Source organism: Leucopleurus acutus, assembly GCF_964270905.1.
Source record: "Leucopleurus acutus genome assembly, chromosome: 12".
Lineage (NCBI taxonomy): Eukaryota > Metazoa > Chordata > Mammalia > Artiodactyla > Delphinidae > Leucopleurus > Leucopleurus acutus.
The window spans coordinates 87,004,015-87,022,735 of record NC_139154.1 but is presented as its reverse complement, the minus strand read 5'-3'; the positions used below and the strand labels follow the sequence as shown (position 1 = coordinate 87,022,735).

General features: G+C 41.1%; 1 protein-coding gene across 1 annotated transcript in view; it reads left to right on the top strand.

The window, feature by feature from the left end:
• The window catches only part of AAK1 (AP2 associated kinase 1), a 166,681-nt gene extending 148,684 nt beyond the window's left edge, over window positions 1-17,997 (top strand). Inside the window, exon 17 of the mRNA XM_082852018.1 lies at window positions 16,030-17,997. Within this exon, the coding sequence (XP_082708144.1) occupies window positions 16,030-17,159 (1,130 nt within the window). The 3' untranslated portion in view covers window positions 17,160-17,997. The remainder of the gene's footprint in view (window positions 1-16,029) is intronic.
• Window positions 17,998-18,721: the final 724 nt, after the last annotated feature.

Below are 18,721 nucleotides of genomic sequence, written 5' to 3'. Positions count from 1 at the left end.
GGTCCATTCATACAGTGAAACACTACTCAGCAATAAAACAAACTACTGATGTATGCCACAACGTGGAGGAATCTCAGGAACGTTATGCTAAATGAAGGACATCAGAAAAGACTACATACTATGTAGGAAATGGTAGAAAAATCAAAGCTATAAGGACAGAAAGCAGATGAGTTGCTGCCAGCGTCTAGGGGTAAGAGGAAGGCATTGACTAGAGAGGGGCACAAGGATCCTTTTTGGGGTGATGGAAATGTTCTACCTCATTATTTCCGTGGTGCCTTATGTGTACATTTGTCAAAATACATCAAATTGTACACTTAAAATTGGTGGCTTTTATTCAGTATAAATTATACCACAAATTTAAGAACAAACTTAGGGCAGCATCTTGAATGCCTTACAAAGTGACTACTTCATTTGGGGAAATAATCATTTTTAAACTTGGAGAGCCTATTTTTAACAAGATACTAGCAGTATTTGTTTTTATGCTGAATCTATGTCAAATTTTGACCCCTAAAATGTGTTTGTATAGAAAATGGTAAATGATCGGCTTACTTGAATATCTCATTGCATTTTTGCTTTCTCTTTACTTCTCTGCCCAACCTAGAAAAACTAATCGAGGGACTCAAATCTCCTGACACTTCTCTTCTGCTCCCTGACCTCTTGCCTATGACAGATCCTTTTGGTAGCACTTCTGATGCTGTAATTGGTAAAGTCATCATCTCTGTTTCTTCAGTCATGCATGATATGTGTGTCTGTTTCAAAAATGGCAACTAACTGGTTAACAGATCCCTACTGAGTATAGCCCTGCTGAGGAGCGGAAATGCCACGAAGCCTCCTGGTGTTGGAGTGATGCCTTGTGCTAACCCAGAAGCCAGGGCTGTTTAATCTCCCTTGTTATCGCCCCAAACGAAGTGTTATCTCTGCCTTTCAGCAGCACAGCGCCGTTACTTATTCTTGAAACACTGAGATTTCTAGAGTGAATCTCTTGTGAACTAAGGGGAATGTGGAAAAATTCACATTTCGTTACAAAAGCTTCATGAAAAAAGTTGGTTTCCAGGTGGACTTCACCTTTAGTAGATTCTTCTTTAGAAGGCCTCCGTGTGTGCCAAGTGTCAGTAACTGAGAAAACATTTGCCCCACGTTGAGGCCCTATGAGTAGAATCCAGGGCAGGGGCTTGATCTGCTTGCTTTGACATTTTCTTGTGCTCCAGCCGCAAGGCAGGCAAGACGTATAAAATGTCCGGGGCCCCTGTACTACAGGAGCACAAAGTCCTAGAACTCAGAAATGCTATGACCCTTCAGAGAGATGTTCCTCCAGCTGGGGCATGTCACATGGTAAAGAGTACCTCCAGCTACAGCATGGCATGGGATTTGAGGTGGACCAGTGGCCTTTGCAAGGCACAGAGCATGTTTGGCCCCAAGTTTATCCCTTAAGAAAAGCACGATTACCAGAAGACATTAAGGTGCCTTTGAGCCTATGTCTTCTGACACGTAAGAGTTCTGCTTGAATAGCTCGCATTCAGCATTTATCTGTAAAAACTGAGAATCACCGAGACTAGCCACCGTGGTTCACCTTGCACGTGCCTGCTCTGTCAGTGAAGCCCAGACACTCGAAGCAGCAGAAAGAAAGCAACTTACTGTGCTTTCCATCTTACCTGAGATGGGCATTTTAGAGACATGCAGAAGAAAGCCTTCACAGAATCATCCAAGGAACCTTCTGATTACCATTCCCTTACCCTTTCCTCTCCTCTCTTAATGCTCTGTTACAAAAGACAAAGCTGATGTTGCTGTTGAGAGTCTGATACCAGGACTGGAGCCCCCGGCGGCCCAGCGCCTCCCCTCTCAGACGGAATCTGTGACCTCAAACCGCACAGGTCAGTCAGGAGTCTCTGGGGCTGCAGGAACTGGTCAGTTCGGGGAGCCCTCTGAGTCAGGCTTTCCACCTGCGGCAGATGGTCCTGGGCTTATTTCACAGCCTGGCTAGTTCCTCCTGGAATGGGTGCTCTGCATCATTACAGCCCCAGCTTTAGATGTTGAGCAATGTGTTTCCTCACTAAAGAGTAGAGTACCTTTTTGGAGCCATGTTCTTTGTAGAGTGATACCTGGGCTTTCTTTGATTTCAGTCTGTCTTTATTGAAGATTTTTGTCACTGGTGGCGGGTTCCCTCTACTTCCTTAATTAAAGAACTCTGCCGAGTTGTAAGGATGCCCTTAACTCCTCCTGGGTACTGAGCAGTCTTTTGGATCTAACAATGTCAGTGATGTCCATGGGGGCTCGTGTTATGTGTGTTAACATTCTATTCCCAGCACAGAGCTTTAATCACATCTAGGTGATTTGCTATTAAATTGTAGGCAAAGTTGAAATCTTCCCTGGATCCATTCCTTAACTACAATTCCTTAAATACAGATTTGATAACCTTCATTTTTATTGAGTCCATAATTACCTTGATAAAAGTATCCACTTTGCTCACTTGGAACAGAAACAATTAGAAGTCTAGGCAATATGAGAATAAACTCATCCAGGTTAAAAAAAAAAATGACACAGAAGACAATATGGTTCTTTTTCCTTGTGCCTACTTGGCTGCTTTCTCCTAGAAAACTCTCCCAGAAAACAATTTATGTGTTGAAATACTTGAACTCTGAATTTAATCTTCCTTCTGTTCCTTAACTAAAAGCAAAATCATGTGTTCGAAGGAGCAATTCAGATTTAAAGGATACTAATAAGAGACAAGATCATTCTATTTTGAATGGGGATTGGGTTGAGTTCTAAAAAAGTACTGCCTAATCATGCCATGTTCTGCTAATAATAAGCCAGGGACCACCCCCTTCTTGTCAGCTTGGATACCTCATCTTATAGCAACTTTTTTCAGTGAATGTTTAGGGAAAGTTTAAGTGAAACTCTTTAGTTGCAAAGTCCTTTTTCCCAAATGGCATTTGCTGAGAACTGAGTTGCCAAAGTTTTATTGACATCCAAACCATTTACTTGCTTAACCAGCAACCTCTGAGCAAAAAAATTCTTCCATATTTATATATATCTGTTAAGAGAAGTTTAGAAATACATGTTTCTCTAGATGAAAGTACAGGGTGCTTAACGGGTTTCTTTTGGTTTTCCTTCTCCCGCCTTGGCTTGTAGGTATAATGTATTGGGTTGGCCAAAAAGTTCGTTCGGGTTTTTGTACGCTCTTACCGAAAACCCGAACGAACTTTTTGGCCAACCCAATGAATGCAGTAACTTAAAGGCTAAGACCTAACCTCGTGATATTGTTGTGTGTGCCATTTAATGCCATCACTGACCTGGGATGCTGTTAATCTGGACTCAGATTCTCTCACCGGGGAAGATTCCCTGATTGATTGCTCTCTGCTTTCTAACCCTACTACTGACCTTCTGGAAGAATTTGCCCCCATAGCGATCTCTGCTCCGGCCCATAAAGGTAAATGCTTTCCTCTTCTTGGGCCCACATGTATCCTTAGAGGAGAAGAACTGAGCAACTCCTGAGAATTTTCCTTGACAAAAGTCTTTGCTAGTGAAGTTTTTTAACCACCTCCTTAAGTGGAAAACTTGAGTTTGTACCCTTAGCCCCTGTGTTAAAGTTCCTCTCAGTAAGAATATTGAATAAGGCTGGGACAACAGACTGTGGAGATGTTGCTTTCTGGCAGTCACCTGGAATGCAGATATTCCATGCTTTCTATTAAAGACAGAGCTACATACCTTGGCCGTCAGCTCAGGGTTGAGTTGACTGTCCACTAACTGACTATAATTAGATACTTGTTGGCCTTAGAACTTAAAACTGTTTTATTAAATCAGATTTAAAGTTTTTTGATAGTGATCACTACAATAAAGAAAAAAGCATCATTCTTCAAAAGTCAGTCTCAAAGATTGAACTCGTAAAAGTTTTGAATTTTAGTTAACCTTTGAGTCATGATTAATTACTGGGTTTCTCTTTCTAATCTACTGTTTCCATTTCTTAGTCTTGGGTTAATACTGGTTTGAAATTCTGAGGGACAGAGGTAGCTTGAATTGAGTGCTATTCAGTGAGTAGTTCGTGAGAGTGACAGGCACTATGCCTGGCTTACCGTAGGCAGGCATTCACTAAACTTTCTGGGCCTAGATAGTGAACGTGGTTTTCTGGAAGGAGCAAATACATATTAAAGGAACTGCTTGTAAGTCCTTTCTGAAGGAAATTTAGGAAGGAAGCCTCCCTGAGATGACTAAAAAATAATTAGCCTTTGGTTTGCAATGGTAATAGCTGAGTTTTTGTTTTTACCCTTAATAGCATTAAAATGACCATGTTTTTATAGAGCATGTAGAAAGAAGTTACCTATTTAGCCAATTATGTCTGACAGGAGTGTGTCAGCAGCAATGAGTAATTACAGAGAAACATCACTTGCAAAATAGGTGCTCAGCTAGCACTTGCTTGTAGAATGGAGAAGAACTTCTAGTAAACTTCAGCTTGAAATCTCAGTGCATGTGATCTTCTGCCCCAACATTACTGGGGCATCAGTGTTTGAATGTCTTTTTTCCCAATCACAGGGCAGTGAGTTCTTTCAGAAGTATTCTGTTTGCCTTGTATACGCTGGTTACTTCTTAAAGGGTGACTGATTATCTCCACGCTGCCCTTGTTTTTTGAGTGTTTCTGAATATTGTTAGTCCGGCCTCTGTTTGCTCAATAAAGAAGATAAATGACTAAATCCCGTGCCTTTGTGAATTACTGACGGTGAAGAGATATCTCACAATAACTACATTAATGGCCTTATAAAGGCAGGGAGAATTCTTCCTATAACACTTCTCCCTTCTCGTTTATGGAAGTCTTACTTAACACGGCCAGCTCTGAAGCAGTTTTTTCTATTTCCCCAAGTTTTCCAGCTTTACTACTTCTATTTCAACTCAGGAAAATAAGCATTTTCATCTTTAAAAACAACAGTGATTGTACAGTTGGGAACTGTGTGCCTATTATGTATTCTCTCATTTGCTAATCTCTACCTCTGTTGTTTCTGCTTGTGTACTTGCATTCTGTATTAAGCTGCAGAAGATAGTAATCTCATCTCAGGTTTTGATGTCCCTGAGGGCTCGGACAAGGTGGCAGAAGATGAGTTTGACCCTATTCCTGTATTGATAACCAAAAACCCACAAGGTAAGAAAGAGAGGATGGGGAAAAGAGAAGAGTTTGACATCAGCTCTCTTCAAAATAGTAATGTACTTAATCTACAAGGTGTGTGGGGGGGAGGAAGCATCAACATTTAATGAAGGAAATTGGGGGTAATAACAATCATTATGGGCTGGACCAGTGTAGACAGGTGGAGACACAGGTAAAGGTACTAATATAGGTATCTTAAAGCATGACCATGGTGTTTATTTAGAGAGAAGAAAAGTAATATTTGACTAAAAGTAATAGTTTGACTAAAAGCTGGTTTTTACAAAGTGTCAAGCTAAAAATAAAGTGATCTTCAGTCAATGGAAACCTGAAGATATATATATAAAAAACAACAACGCACAGGATATTTCTTATCATGATTAGAACAATCTGTAATAAATATTCTTCCCAAAGAGATTAACAATGGTACTTTGATATCATTTGCATCTTTTGGACATTTGTGGAGCATGCTTTTTCTTCTTTGTTGTTTTAAAATCATTTGACCATGCCGTAAAACACTGAATTGCCCTAAGACCATATATATATACATATATATATATGTATATATATATATACATACACACACATATATATACACACATATACACACATATATATACATATATATATATATATATATAGGTGTTATTTACATTTATTTATTTATTTATTTTCTACGCTCAAAAACCCAAAGCTGTTTTGTTTTTTTTTAACATCTTTATTGGAGTATAATTGCTTTACAGTGTTGTGTTAGTTTCTGCTGTATAACAAAGTGAATCAGCTATACTTATACACATATTCCCATATCCCCTCCCTCTTGCATCTCCCTCCCACCCTCCCTATCCCACCCCCCATCTATATATTTTTAAAGCATGTTTTTATTACAGTAGTCTTAATAACCAATTCCTCCCCAAATCAGAAATTACGGATTTTTACTTTACAGGGAAATGAGTTGATGTTATCAGGAAGTTAGTGTACAGCCAGCAGTTCTCAGACAAAATAGATATTCATTTGAAAATAGTATCCTCTTTGCAAGGTCTCCTGCCTACAGTAGGGTATGCACACAGTGCTTGAACGTTTGGTGGGAGGTGGTGGATCGCTAATTTATATGTTTAAAAATTAACATCTAAGAGTTTGCAAAATGTAAATTGTTGTTTCTCTAGGGTGTTCTGGTTTGTTTTGTTTCTCCTTTGCTTGTTCTGCACATCTAAACCCTAACCCTCTGTGTTTTGTACTGAATTCCTATCTCTCCACTTCCAGGTGGGCACTCTAGAAACAGCAGTGGGAGCTCTGAGTCCAGTCTTCCCAACCTAGCCAGGTCTTTACTGCTGGTGGATCAGCTCATAGACCTGTAGCCGTGACCCAGTAGCAGATGCAGTTCTGTAACCTTCATACCGTAATATACATTTTCATTACAGAGTTAAAAGAAAATGATTTTTTTTTAATCTGCAAATAAGGGGCTTCTAGCCCTAATCTCCTACTACCCCTTGCCTTCTCCCATAGAGATGATAAGGAAAGAAAATCACTTTGGCCCTCCAGATACTCCTTGGCCAGCTCCTCTCTGTTAGTTTGCTGTGTTTTCTCATTACCCTTCTTCAATGGCATTATCTTAAATCAAACGCTAGATGCCACGAGCTTCTCCTCTGCTGGAATCGACTCCACCAAAAGCTTAACTGTAACTGAAACTAGTGAATTGACACCTTTGTCTCATTCTTGCTAGGAATGGCCTCCCAAATCAATCCTCCCAACCCCATCTCCTTTGGCCAGTTGCTGATGAATGTGTTTCTCTGTTTTTGCTTTTTATGCTGCTGCATTATCATGAGGACATGGCTTCTTCAGTTGGTCTTAACTCGAGGTAGTAACCTGGAGATGGGTGTGTGGTTTAAGAGAGGGTAAAACTGACTGATGGTGTATGTTTGGAAAGAGAAATTGAGCCCAGCTCTAGCCAACCAACTTTGACCTTGTTTGATCGTAGACTTAGCCAAGGGATTTCACACCCCATGCAACCTGCCCAGCATTCGTCCAGCACTCTGGCTTCCATTGAACCGTGATTTCTCAGATCTGGAGACATGACTGCAAGTACTTGAGATCCTTGGATAAAATGTGTACATTATATAAATTCCAAGTATTGCCATTCCTTTTCGTGTTAACCGTCCCAAGCCGGGATCTCAGAATTAGACCAAAACCAGACAGTGGTGGTAACATGATACCTTTTATTAGAAGACTTTTCATGGGGGGGGGGGGTGGATGGGGGAGGGGAAGGAATTGTAGCAGAAACAGATGTATTTTTCTTGTGATTTTTATTTTGAATCAAATATTGTAAATTGTGTATAAATGAAGACGCTGAATAGTTCTGTTTCCACTTGGCGTTTCAAGTCTGATATCAGGTGTCTGTACAGGGTTTTGATCTCTTTCCCTTGTATAACTAACTACGCAGCAATCCTACAGTGTAACATATGGAATCATTTTGAGTAGACTTGTGTGTTGCTATAAGCTTTCAGCAGGTCCTCTGTCTTTGTAGAATAAGCATGTTGTTTATTTTCAGATAATCAGAAATAAGTATGCTGACACACTAGGCACAGTTTGACTTGGGCTACTTACCTTTCTTTCTCTCTGATGTTTGAATTGAAGGATGCAGCCAATGAAATATGTTCAGTTGGTTTTCCTTGGCATCCTAGATTTAAAAAAACAAAGCAAACCATAGTTTCTCACTAACCTTAGAATATTGTTCATAAAATAAATAAAGGCCCCTGCACTGATGTGACAACATGACTCATGGTCACCCTCTGTATATGTCCTTACTCACCGAAGTATATTTTTTCCTTACATGCAAAGCAGTTTTATAAAATCACCCTTTTGAAAGAGGTAGGCACAGAGAACCCCATTTGGTTCTCTTCCTTGAGTGCCATTTTCATGGTCAGAAGGGAACCTCTTAGTTGATCAGATTTGTACCAATAAAATTCCAGGTCCATTTGCTCATTTCCCTGTCTAGCACTTTTGTTTCTTCTTCTTCACATCTGCTCTTTAAGGGGGAAAAAAAGAAAGCTGAACAGCAACAACTGCCTGCAAAACCCTGTACCTTGGAGGTCAAGCTTTGACCCCAGCAATGTGAGAACAGCCTTTGAAAGGTATCAGAGGAAAAGTCGGAACCTTTCAGTCTTCCTTCTGACTTTAAGTACTTCCGTGTCAGCTGAAACTAGACACACCAAGTACAGGCCTCTGTTAGGATAATGGGTCATTTCCAAAATTGAGGGAGGCACAACCTACCTGCTGAGGGTTAAAAAAGATATCCTCGGGCTTCCCTGGTGGCGCAGTGGTTGAGAGTCCGCCTGCCAACGCAGGGGACACGGGTTCGTGCCCCGGTCCGGGAAGATCCCACGTGCTGCGGAGCGGCTGGGCCCGTGAGCCATGGCCGCTGAGCCTGCGCGTCCGGAGCCTGTGCTCCGCAACGGGAGAGGCCACAACAGTGAGAGGCCCGCGTACCGCAAAAAAAAAAAAAGATATCCTCGAAGAGCTCTCCATGATTGGAGAGCAGTGAAAATGGGACTTGTTTTGCCCCTTTATGGACAGGAATATTACTGACGATCAAAATGGTATTCTTTTTCCCAGACATAGAAAGAATATATAAACTAATGAAAGAGATGTTTATTTTTAAATAAGAATAATGTTTTATGCTTATGTTTTCCAGTTTGATTTTTTTTCATATATACATGTTAGAAATATATTGAAATATCTAGTTTCTCAATTTAATTGAAACCACGAAGAGTACAGTTTAGAAATTAGGTAAGTGTCTCTAAATTATTCCTTTCATGTATTACCCGTAATCACATTGAGATATATTATCTAGTCATTTGGCTCAATAAAGCTTAATGGAGAATGTTGATGAAAATGAATAGACTAGAAACGAGAGAGACTGGGTGGAGGAAGCCTGAGGGGGATAATGACATGAAATTATCTTGAGTTTATTCTTTAGGAGTAGGGCTTCAAAGGAGAGAACTATTTTTCTGCTAAAGAAGACATGTGAGTGACTTGATAAAAGGGACCTCTTTAGTTTATAGCATCATCCTTGAGCTAAAAGGGTTTATTTGAGATGAGTATAGTATGCTAGTAATTGATAGAACTTTGAAACTGTAGACTGAGCTACAAGAGGGACCTTAGAGATTATTCTAGTCCATCCACTTCATTTCACAGATGTGGGACCTAAAGCAGGTGGTGGGAGAAGAGACCCGGGCAGGACAGGCCACCTGGGAGCTTGTCCTGACCTTTGCCAGTCCCTGGCCTAGTGGGGCTTCAGCAGGGGCTTCACTTCTTAGGGCTGCTCCTTACTGACAATGATGGGTTTGGACTAGATGGTTTTTAAGGTTATAGAATTCTAGGGTTCTAAGTATTTATTATGATGCTTCAGGAGGACTATGAAGGAGTTATATAATCCTGATGTTCTTCAGTTATCTTCTGTAGCTCTTACTATTACTGTAGCAGTATTTACATTTTAGAGAATTACAATGGGCTTTCACTAACCCGGGTTGCTCTCTCTCTTGGTTATCTGAAGAGACCCATAAATCATCACAGAGTGTTGGACATAGATTTCCCTTTTTTTTAATATTACACACACGTATCTACCTATTCCAACAAAACAGTATCAGAAGATTTCAATTTTTTTAAACTGTATAATCGAGGACCTGCCATTTAAAAATGGACAAATAACTGTAAGCATATGTTTCTGATTTGCTTTTATTCCGACTGTGCAAAAGTAGTACCTGTACCAGAAAACATCACAAATTGGATTTTTTTTCCCTTTACAGCATTCAGATAACTAGATCACCAAATTCAAGTCCCAGTGTTTTTAAAAGCACAGCCCTCAGAGGAGATAAGCTTTAAATGGACACTTCTAAATGTGATTATAATTAATGATTTCTTTAGCAGACGTATCAGAGTTGTGATACCTAATTGAGTGTTCCCTTCAAAGGCATCTGGTTTTACTTGGGAAACATACTTATTCAAATGATGCTGCCACCATTTATGTTATTTTTGAAACTTCTCTCCTTAGAAATATTCAATACTATCAAGAAAGATAATAAAATATAAGAAAATCAGTTGTATTATCTAATTAGTATCGCTTTCAGCATCTGAAAGTAGTATGCTCTCTTTCTTGATCTTTTCCTACCACTCTTGGTTCTAAATAACATTTAGATGTTTCCAAAAAGCAAAATCACTCGCCTAAGCTGAAGAGTGGTTACTATTGAAGATAGTAAGAAGAATGAATAATTCACTGAAGATTCCCAGAGAGGACCTTATAATGGAATGTGACAGCAATCAGTCTTAACTTCCTTAATATTCTGAATAAGGGAACTTATACGATTTCGCCTGTCTTTAGTATGGTTTGGAAAATTGAAAGATAGGGGTTTTAAAATACCTCTGAAAGAGGTTGTCACTTTGTTCAGTGTCATTTGATACTGGACTTGGCTCTTCCCAAATTAGAATTATAGAACTTGGATTGCTAGTAATTATAGGGGAACAAATCCAGGAAAAGAACCTGTTTTTCTCAAGATGAAATATTAGCTTTGTTTCTAATCCTTTTTTCGGGGTCTCCTGAGATAAATGATTCAAAGCAACACAACCTCTCCCCCCCGACCGCCCAGGTCAGGAACAGTTCTGCCTTCAGTAGTGCTGGGGGAAGGAGGAGACTTTTGGGGTTGACCTCAGCCCAGAGGTATGGAGGCATATGAATTCAGCTGAACAGATGCACATTGTAGAGAACTTCGGCCAAAATAAAGTCTCCCATGCCGATGTTTGTCTGTAGTTCCAGGAGTCTTAGCTTTCTCAGTCTGTAAGATTCAGGATTCTGTAGCCATGAACTTAGACTTTGGGGATAAAAATGACAGGATTGCCCAAAGTACTGAATTAAGCAGATTAGAGGCTGCCAGGCAGAACAGAGAAACTATTAGATGGATACTTAAAATGGTACCTTTACTGAAACGCTCCAGATATTACAAAGCCATCTTTTATTCCTCTCAAGAGACTGTAATTTTACCAGCACAAAGTTATTAGCCTTTTCCTTTTCCCCACTAGTAATGTTCCTAGAGTTGGATGTGCTTGGATTTCTTGAGTCAGAATGAATCCCAGATGGCCTCCATTTCAAATAATCTGTAACAAGATACTATTTTGTTTCTCTTGGGTTTCCTTTCACTGTGATGGGGGAGAGAGGTTCTTTGGACAATGCTGATCTGTGCAGCAGCATGGTAGTTGCTAGAATGGAAGATATCTTCCTGGTTCCCACTCTGATGTAGTCTTGCCCTAGGAGTATTCTCTGCCCTGTCGCACACGCCCTCATCACACGGATGTGTATTCACCACAGACCTTTATCCTGTCCTCCCAAGAAGACAAAGCAAACAGAGGTACATGAAGCTATCTTATACAGAAAAATGTGAAATTTGAACTTTGCTACACAAGTATTGTATAAAAAACAAGTCTGTAAACAAGTTTCTTATGTAAACATACAGGAAAATAAAGACTTTTATCTGTTAAAACAGGAGCATGATGTTCAGAGCTATAAATAAATAACTTACAGTAGCTGCTCTTTTCTTGATCTGAAAACCCACTTTTGCAAAAAAGGATTTAAACACATTGTTGAGTGACCATAAGCACCTGTGCACAAGGAAAGTGCAGACACGTATGAGAGACGTGCAGAGGACATTTTAATGAGTCATGGCTACCCCGACTTCATCTGCGGTCATAGAGAGTAAAACCCCTGTGAGCCTGCATTTGATATGACCAGACATGGAGCTGTAAAAGGGAGCACAGATTTGCAGCTACCCTCCTCTAATTTAATCTTTAATGTACCCAGGCCAATTTAATTAAACATTTTATGTTGGCAGTGGCAGTTTTATGCCCAGGGAGAAATCTCTCTCGTTTAATTGCTCTGTTGGCTTGAGAGACTCAGCGTCTCTAGCCAGTGTTGTCCCCCATCAAATATCTTATTCGCCAGGCGTGGGTTTTAATGCAACTCCACAGCGTATGGTAGAACCCAGTGCTTAATTTTATTATCTAAGCAAAAGGTCATGGAAATTATTAGTTTGATGTACATCTCCTGATTCCCTGATTCAGCTCTGAGAGTGTGAATTTCATTTGGTGCTACATTTCTGAAGTTCTTGTAAAGGGTATTTTGCTTTCTATTTGCTAACTATACGAGAAGGTTTCCCAATACTCCAAGATTTCACCTTCAGTTTTGGGCAAGAATTATGTCTTTGACACTCCCTATAACTGTTATTTCTCTTTATAGTATGGGAGAAAGTAAAATTCTGGTCACGCATGATATATTGCACTCAGGAATATCCAGCCTGCAATTTAAGTCTTCAGATTTTCGTTCTTTTTTAGGAAACACGGCCCTCACTGTCCATCAGATAAAATTTCCAGGGTAAACCTATTCTAAATTATTCAGCACTTTGGGTTGCTTTGGAAATTAATAGGGAATTGGTGAGGATAGTTGCCAAAGCATCAGATACTTTTGAGGATGCCTTCTTTCTGAAGCATATAAGCTCTTACTGAAATCGACATTAATTTGCAGCCTCAAAATAGACTCAAATGGAGTTATTCCTAGTGGAAGTGTCAAAAAGTGTGCTTAACCTTAACCTGGCACACAGTCCTACATCAGAGCAAGAAAAAGAAGTGTGTTTTGACTTCTTGCTTAATTTAATGTGCTAAAGCAAAATGAAAAGAGACGTGACTTAATTTGAGGAAATTAGAACAAAATGCCCTACCTTAAGCTTCCTGATAAGGAAGACCCTTATGCTTGATAAGGGAGACCCTGACCCTGTGAGGCCAGGTCCCAGGTTTAAGCCCAACGCCCCCCCATCACTCCCCACCTACCCCAAGAACAGCTGGCTAGCTTTATTGAGTTTTCTGGTCACAGGGCATCTGCTCTGCATGCCGTTGGCTTCCAAAGGAACTGGGCCAAGGCACTGAGGTTAAATTAGTATAAATCTTTCATTGCTAGTAGGCAGACTGCTTCCAACATGTTTTTCTGACAGTACAAGGCTATATTCATATACAAGGACTGTTCACCCTGAAAATACATGCTTTCCCTCCCTGCAATAACACACGCATATTCAAAAAAAAAAAAAAACCCTCTAACTGCCAACAAGATTTAATGTCTATCTTCTGTTTACAGTTATTTAGAATCTGTCCTTCTCTTGACTGCTTTGTTTCTTGTGCTGCCACCACCAAAATTCCCTGAGGGGATGTGGATGTCTGCGTGCCCCATACCCACTGCGTGTCTTTGTTCTCCAGAACGCCAGGCTTGGAGGGTTACAAAGGGTGGTTGCTCACAGCCTTGGTCATACTGCACCTCCTCTAAAAAGAATGGAAAGGTTAAGAGATCTGGCCTTCAAGGGAAAATCCTTTAAAGGTGCTTTTCCAATCCTATAGAGCAGATTCATGTTCAAAGAGAGAGATGGAATAGGTCTGGCCTTGTTTTGAAGGACTGGAGACTAGTTCTCCTTTCAAACTTGATGTTATAGTATTTTTGTGACTATATAAATTTTTAAAAGTTGTCGCAATTTTAGGTGTGATTTTTCCTATTCATCATGAAGGTCATAGAATATGCTCTGAGTTGGCAGATTTACAGTTGACCAAGAACTCACTTTTAACGTAAGTAATTTAGATAGGTTAGGAATGCCCTTCCAGCCCGTCTGACTCTGCACATGGGTACCCCTGCTTGGTACTTCACAGCTCTCACAATGTACTCTAACACTGCAGGCATCCGAGATGCCCTGCGTTCTATAGGTAGCTGCTTTTTGGAGGTCTGTGCACACAATTTGATTTGACTACGTTCCATTTAAATTTCCCCAGAGCACTAGCTTCAGTCAAACTAGTGCTCATTTTCATTATTGGTTCCCATGGTGGCCAGAGTTGGTCATGACTAAATTTTCCAGTTTTCCCCTAAGAGATATTTTGCTCTCCCACAGAACCACATCAGCTTCTGGGGTGGTTTTGGAAGATGAGAAGTCATGACTTAATTTTGGGAACTAAAAACTGTCCAACTGATAACTGTGTTAGAAAGCAGTTCAAGGAGTTTTGGGGGCCATTCGTACCACTTTGCTCAGCAAATCTTATCTTGGAAAACTTCTCTGCCCCATTTCATTTGAATTTCCCCACAGACATCATCATCTGGGAATCACTGTGACAGATCTCACATCGATATACTTGCCTGAGAGATTAGAATTATGTCTTTCCACATATATTGCAAAGGAGAAGGTGTTGTGTTTATTTCCTGTCCCCTGACTAACGCTTTCCTATCACCTTATGGGTGCACATACTAAAGTTATAATGCAAGGAAACATTTATCCTCTTCATATACTATTCAGAAAGCCATTTGGCACCAGTACAGAATTTAACTTAAAGACTCTGTAATTTGGAATTTACCAAATACATTCAGAGTTCTAGAAAGAGAAATAAAAATGGTGGCGGGGTGGGGGGGACCCACCTTTTTTGTTTCTGAAAACAATATTTAAGGTCAAAACTGTTTAAAAAGAAGCACTGCTAAAAAGTTACAGGATTCAGAGAAACATAGTATTTTTGTACAGTGTCTTCTAAAATGTTCAGATCTCTCTCTACATCTCTTTACAATGTAATGCCTCTAAGTAACTGGTTTCCCAATAAATTGAATTTGATGCTGCTTCTGCTGTGTTCTGTGTGATTAATTCAAGCAGAAACTTTAGCAGGGGAAAATTGTTAGCAGAAGTTTCTACTACCTAATGGTTTGCTTAGAAGGGGAGAGGGTAACGTGGGGAGGGGATGATTGAATTTCCGCTGTACAGAGGTTCTGAGTCATCTATAAGAGTCCAAATCATGGTACCTATAATTTCTTACCCTGGTGGGTTGGGAAACCCATGATGACATGATATCTCTACCCCCAGCCACGCTTTTCTCTGGATTCTTCTTGCTTAGTTACATATGCCTTTTTCCTGCCCTCTTGCTAACATGTGCCCAATGACATACTTCCAACCTGCTAATATTTCTTGGAAGGTAAGCTCTCTTGCATTCTGATAATTGTCTATTTGATTTTAAAAGCCAGAGCACCCTGAGGCACCTCTACCTAGATAAAAATAGATTCGTTTATTAGAGTTTGCAAATACTTCTGTAATTACCTGTGCATTTTACTCCTTCTGCTTAAAGAACTTTATGATGGATTCATTTAAGCAGAGGAGATCTTTGCTAACTTAGAAGACTGAAAACAAAATTCCAGGGCAACTCTAGCTGAAGGTGATTGATTTAATATGATTTTGATTATGTCTCCTCCCGCTTAGAAAGTGCCTTCAGTATTCATATTTGAGGCACTCTTGTGCTCTTTGAATAGTGCTTATGATGTAAATCATCAAGTAATTTTGCATTTATCAAGCAGCCACGTTCTCCTGCTTTGGCGGGGGGGAGGTTCCATCCTCAGTTACAGGCAGTGTGGAGCAGATGACCACATGTCGCATCTGATTTGAGTTTGTCCCCAGACAGTATTTCTGCATCAGCCAGAACTGTCATGGTGGATGTGGAGATGAGTGACTGGGTTTGTTTTCATTCCATCCTGAGCCAGCACCAGGTAGAGCAGGTGTCAGTGCCTGGCCCCGTGCGTAGGAGCATTGCATAGTTACGCTGAATGTCTTTGTGCCTAACATCTTCATCTCCTTTCCTGCACATCGTGCCTATCGTGTTCCGAAATGTGAGACCGTGATTGGTTGTGTTCCAGTTTGTGTGCAGTTTCCTTGCCTGACTTTTCTTTTTCTGTTTTTCCTTTTCCATTTTCAACATCTATTATTTGGTTCCACAATGTTTCTGCCACGGGTTGACCATTAAATGTTCCAAGGAGAGTTGAATGGACCTGTGCATTAATTCTGCGTTTTGTGCTTTTCTAGGTATCCAGAGAGAGCCCAATCCCTATCCTGTAATAACTGTAGAGCACTTTAAAGAATCAACGGGTTTTAAAGACCTTCCCCTGTGTCCAGACCCCTCCAGAGTACCTGGAATGAAAACTCAGAACAATTTAGAATATGACTACTTGGCCCGAGATGGCCCTTCCAGCAACAGCTCGTTCCACAGCAGTGAAGAGGAAGGGACCGACCTCGAGGGGGACATGCTGGACTGCAGTGGGTCTCGACCTCTCCTCTTGGAGTCGTCAGAAGAGGATGAGAGCTGCAGGCCTCCGCAGGGGAAGCTGGGAGGAACCACTCCCTTCAGTCAGCCAGAAGTCTCTCCTGAGCAAGCCAAGGCAGCGCAAGGTGGAAGAAAGAACCAGTTCGGAGCCCTCACGCAGCCAACCGCTGATGGACTCGGTGAGCCAGATGTTTTCGCCACTGCTCCCTTCAGGAGCTCGAGGGTTCCCGCGGATGACGTGGACATTTTCACCAAAGCCCCATTTGTCTGCAAGGGCAGCGTGGCTCCTTCCCAGCCAGAGGAGGCGGACGTGTTCTTGAGAGCTCCTTTCACTAAGAAGAAAAGCATGGAGGAGTTAACCGTTGCCCAGAGCGCCTCCCCGGAGTCTCCTGCGCAGCCCGGTCTCCTCCGTCAGACCAATGACATCCCTCTGCTCCCGGGCCTTGATCGAGCCGTGCATCCCTCTGTCCGAGCTCAGTATTCCATGGCTGGTTTTGCCCAACCGTCTAACCACCCCTCCCATTCTGTACAAGCAGCAGACCATCTTGACAGCGTCTCTCCCAGGGGCACCTCTCTGGAATCTGGCGCCCATCCTAATGACAGAAACAAAGGACCTCAGCCCCAGAAAGAATCTGTCTCAGGCCCCGTGGCTGGCAAACCATTCCGCCCCCAGTCTTTATCCAAATATTCCCGTCACTATAGCCCAGAAGATGAGCCAAGTCCAGAAGCCCAGCCCATCGCTGCCTACAAAATTGTTTCGCAAACCAATAAGCAGTCGATAGCTGGCTCTGTTTCCATCACATCCCTTTCCTCCAGGACTACGGAGCTGCCAGCTGCTGATCCTTTTGCTTTAGCGCCCTTTCCTTCGAAATCAGGCAAGCAGAAACCTTAGGAGCCATACCTGAGCCTTAGGCCTCTGTCTCTACCCCACCCTTAATACCCACCACATCACTCCCAGCTGAGCCTTCCTAAGAAGAAATATTGACATATCGATAATTATCTTTCAGTTCCATGAGTCAGCAGGAATTCTTCAGTCAGCAAACTCAGTCGAGGTGATAACTTAGTTGAAACTCCTTTAAGTTATGCTCAATTCTTTTGTTTATATTGATTTCTGGACTTCCAGGCATTTCCATCTCCACCTCCACCCAGAGCTCTGCTTTTTGTTGTTTGCCTAGAAACTGTTTAAGTCTAGAACTACTTCCCAGTAAATCCAGAAATAACTTCCCAAAGGGGCCATGTTATTGCTAGTTTGACTCCTGTAGTTCCTGTTCTGAGTCATGTCTATCAAGGAATCAAGATGAGTTCCTCCCAGACTTGGTTTCGTACTCTTGAAAAGGGTATATTTCAGGAAAGAAAACCAGATAAAAATTCTGCACATCAAAAGGAAGTGTAATCCCGCAGATACTAATCATTCCTGTGAAGCCGGCAGCTCTAGAAGGATTCTCTGGATCTGAGTCTGTGCAAGCCACACTGGTCCTCGTGCATGAGTGTCTGTGGGTGTGTGACGTGTGTCAGATCCTTTCCTTTGTAGAAATGCAAACATATCTATGCTCGTGTCTAATAGTGTTGAGCCTTCCCCATGTGCACACTTTAAAAATTCGTGTGAGCGCACAGCTATGTGTGTGCGTGTCTGTGTGCACAGGAAACATTCTTCCTTTAGCTAAACCCTGTCCCACCTCGCGTACCTCCACAGTCACTCATTTGCTGACATTGGTCTCCTGACCTAACTGACTTGAACCCTGTTTTTATTGAGTTCTTTTCTCATGGCAAAATTGACTTCATTGGAATGTATAGGAAAATCCTGTTGGAACTGAAGTTTCTAAGTAGATTTTTTTTTTCCCTCTAGAATTTGCTATGAACAAATTCCATTTACACAGGCTTGAAAAATTAATTATCCTTATACAGTTCCCCCTCAGAACAATAGAAAAGAGCACAATGTTACAGTTCCAAACACTGGGTTTGTGGTCTAAGTAATTTTAAAAAGTACTTAAAAACCTTAGGTCTGAGCACTCCATGCTGTCAATAGGAAATTAATTAATCATGAGACTAGGCTACAAACTAGATTTGCTTGTTTGTTTTTCCACATCCTTGTCACCTTTGTCTACTGCTTCTTGAGGAAATAGAAATCTGAGACATGTAAATAAGTTTGGGAGAAAGGAAAAGAGCTGAACCAGCCAGCCATGAAAACCTTTCAATTCTCTGTCCCCTTGGATGCTAAAGTAGGTCAGATAGGTGCCTCACTTGTGTTTTTGAAATGTCTTGTATTTCTGGAAAGATCTGACTTATTCTTGGCTGTTTTCATACCCTTTATTATTAGTGCCTTAAAATGAAACTTATGTCTCAGTGGGAAGATTTCTGCTGAAGATGTTCAATTTCCTATTTCAACTTGAAAGCTTCCTGTGACTTGTAGTAAATGTTAGTGATTTCTCCGTTAGCTGGAGATGTTGGGAGAGT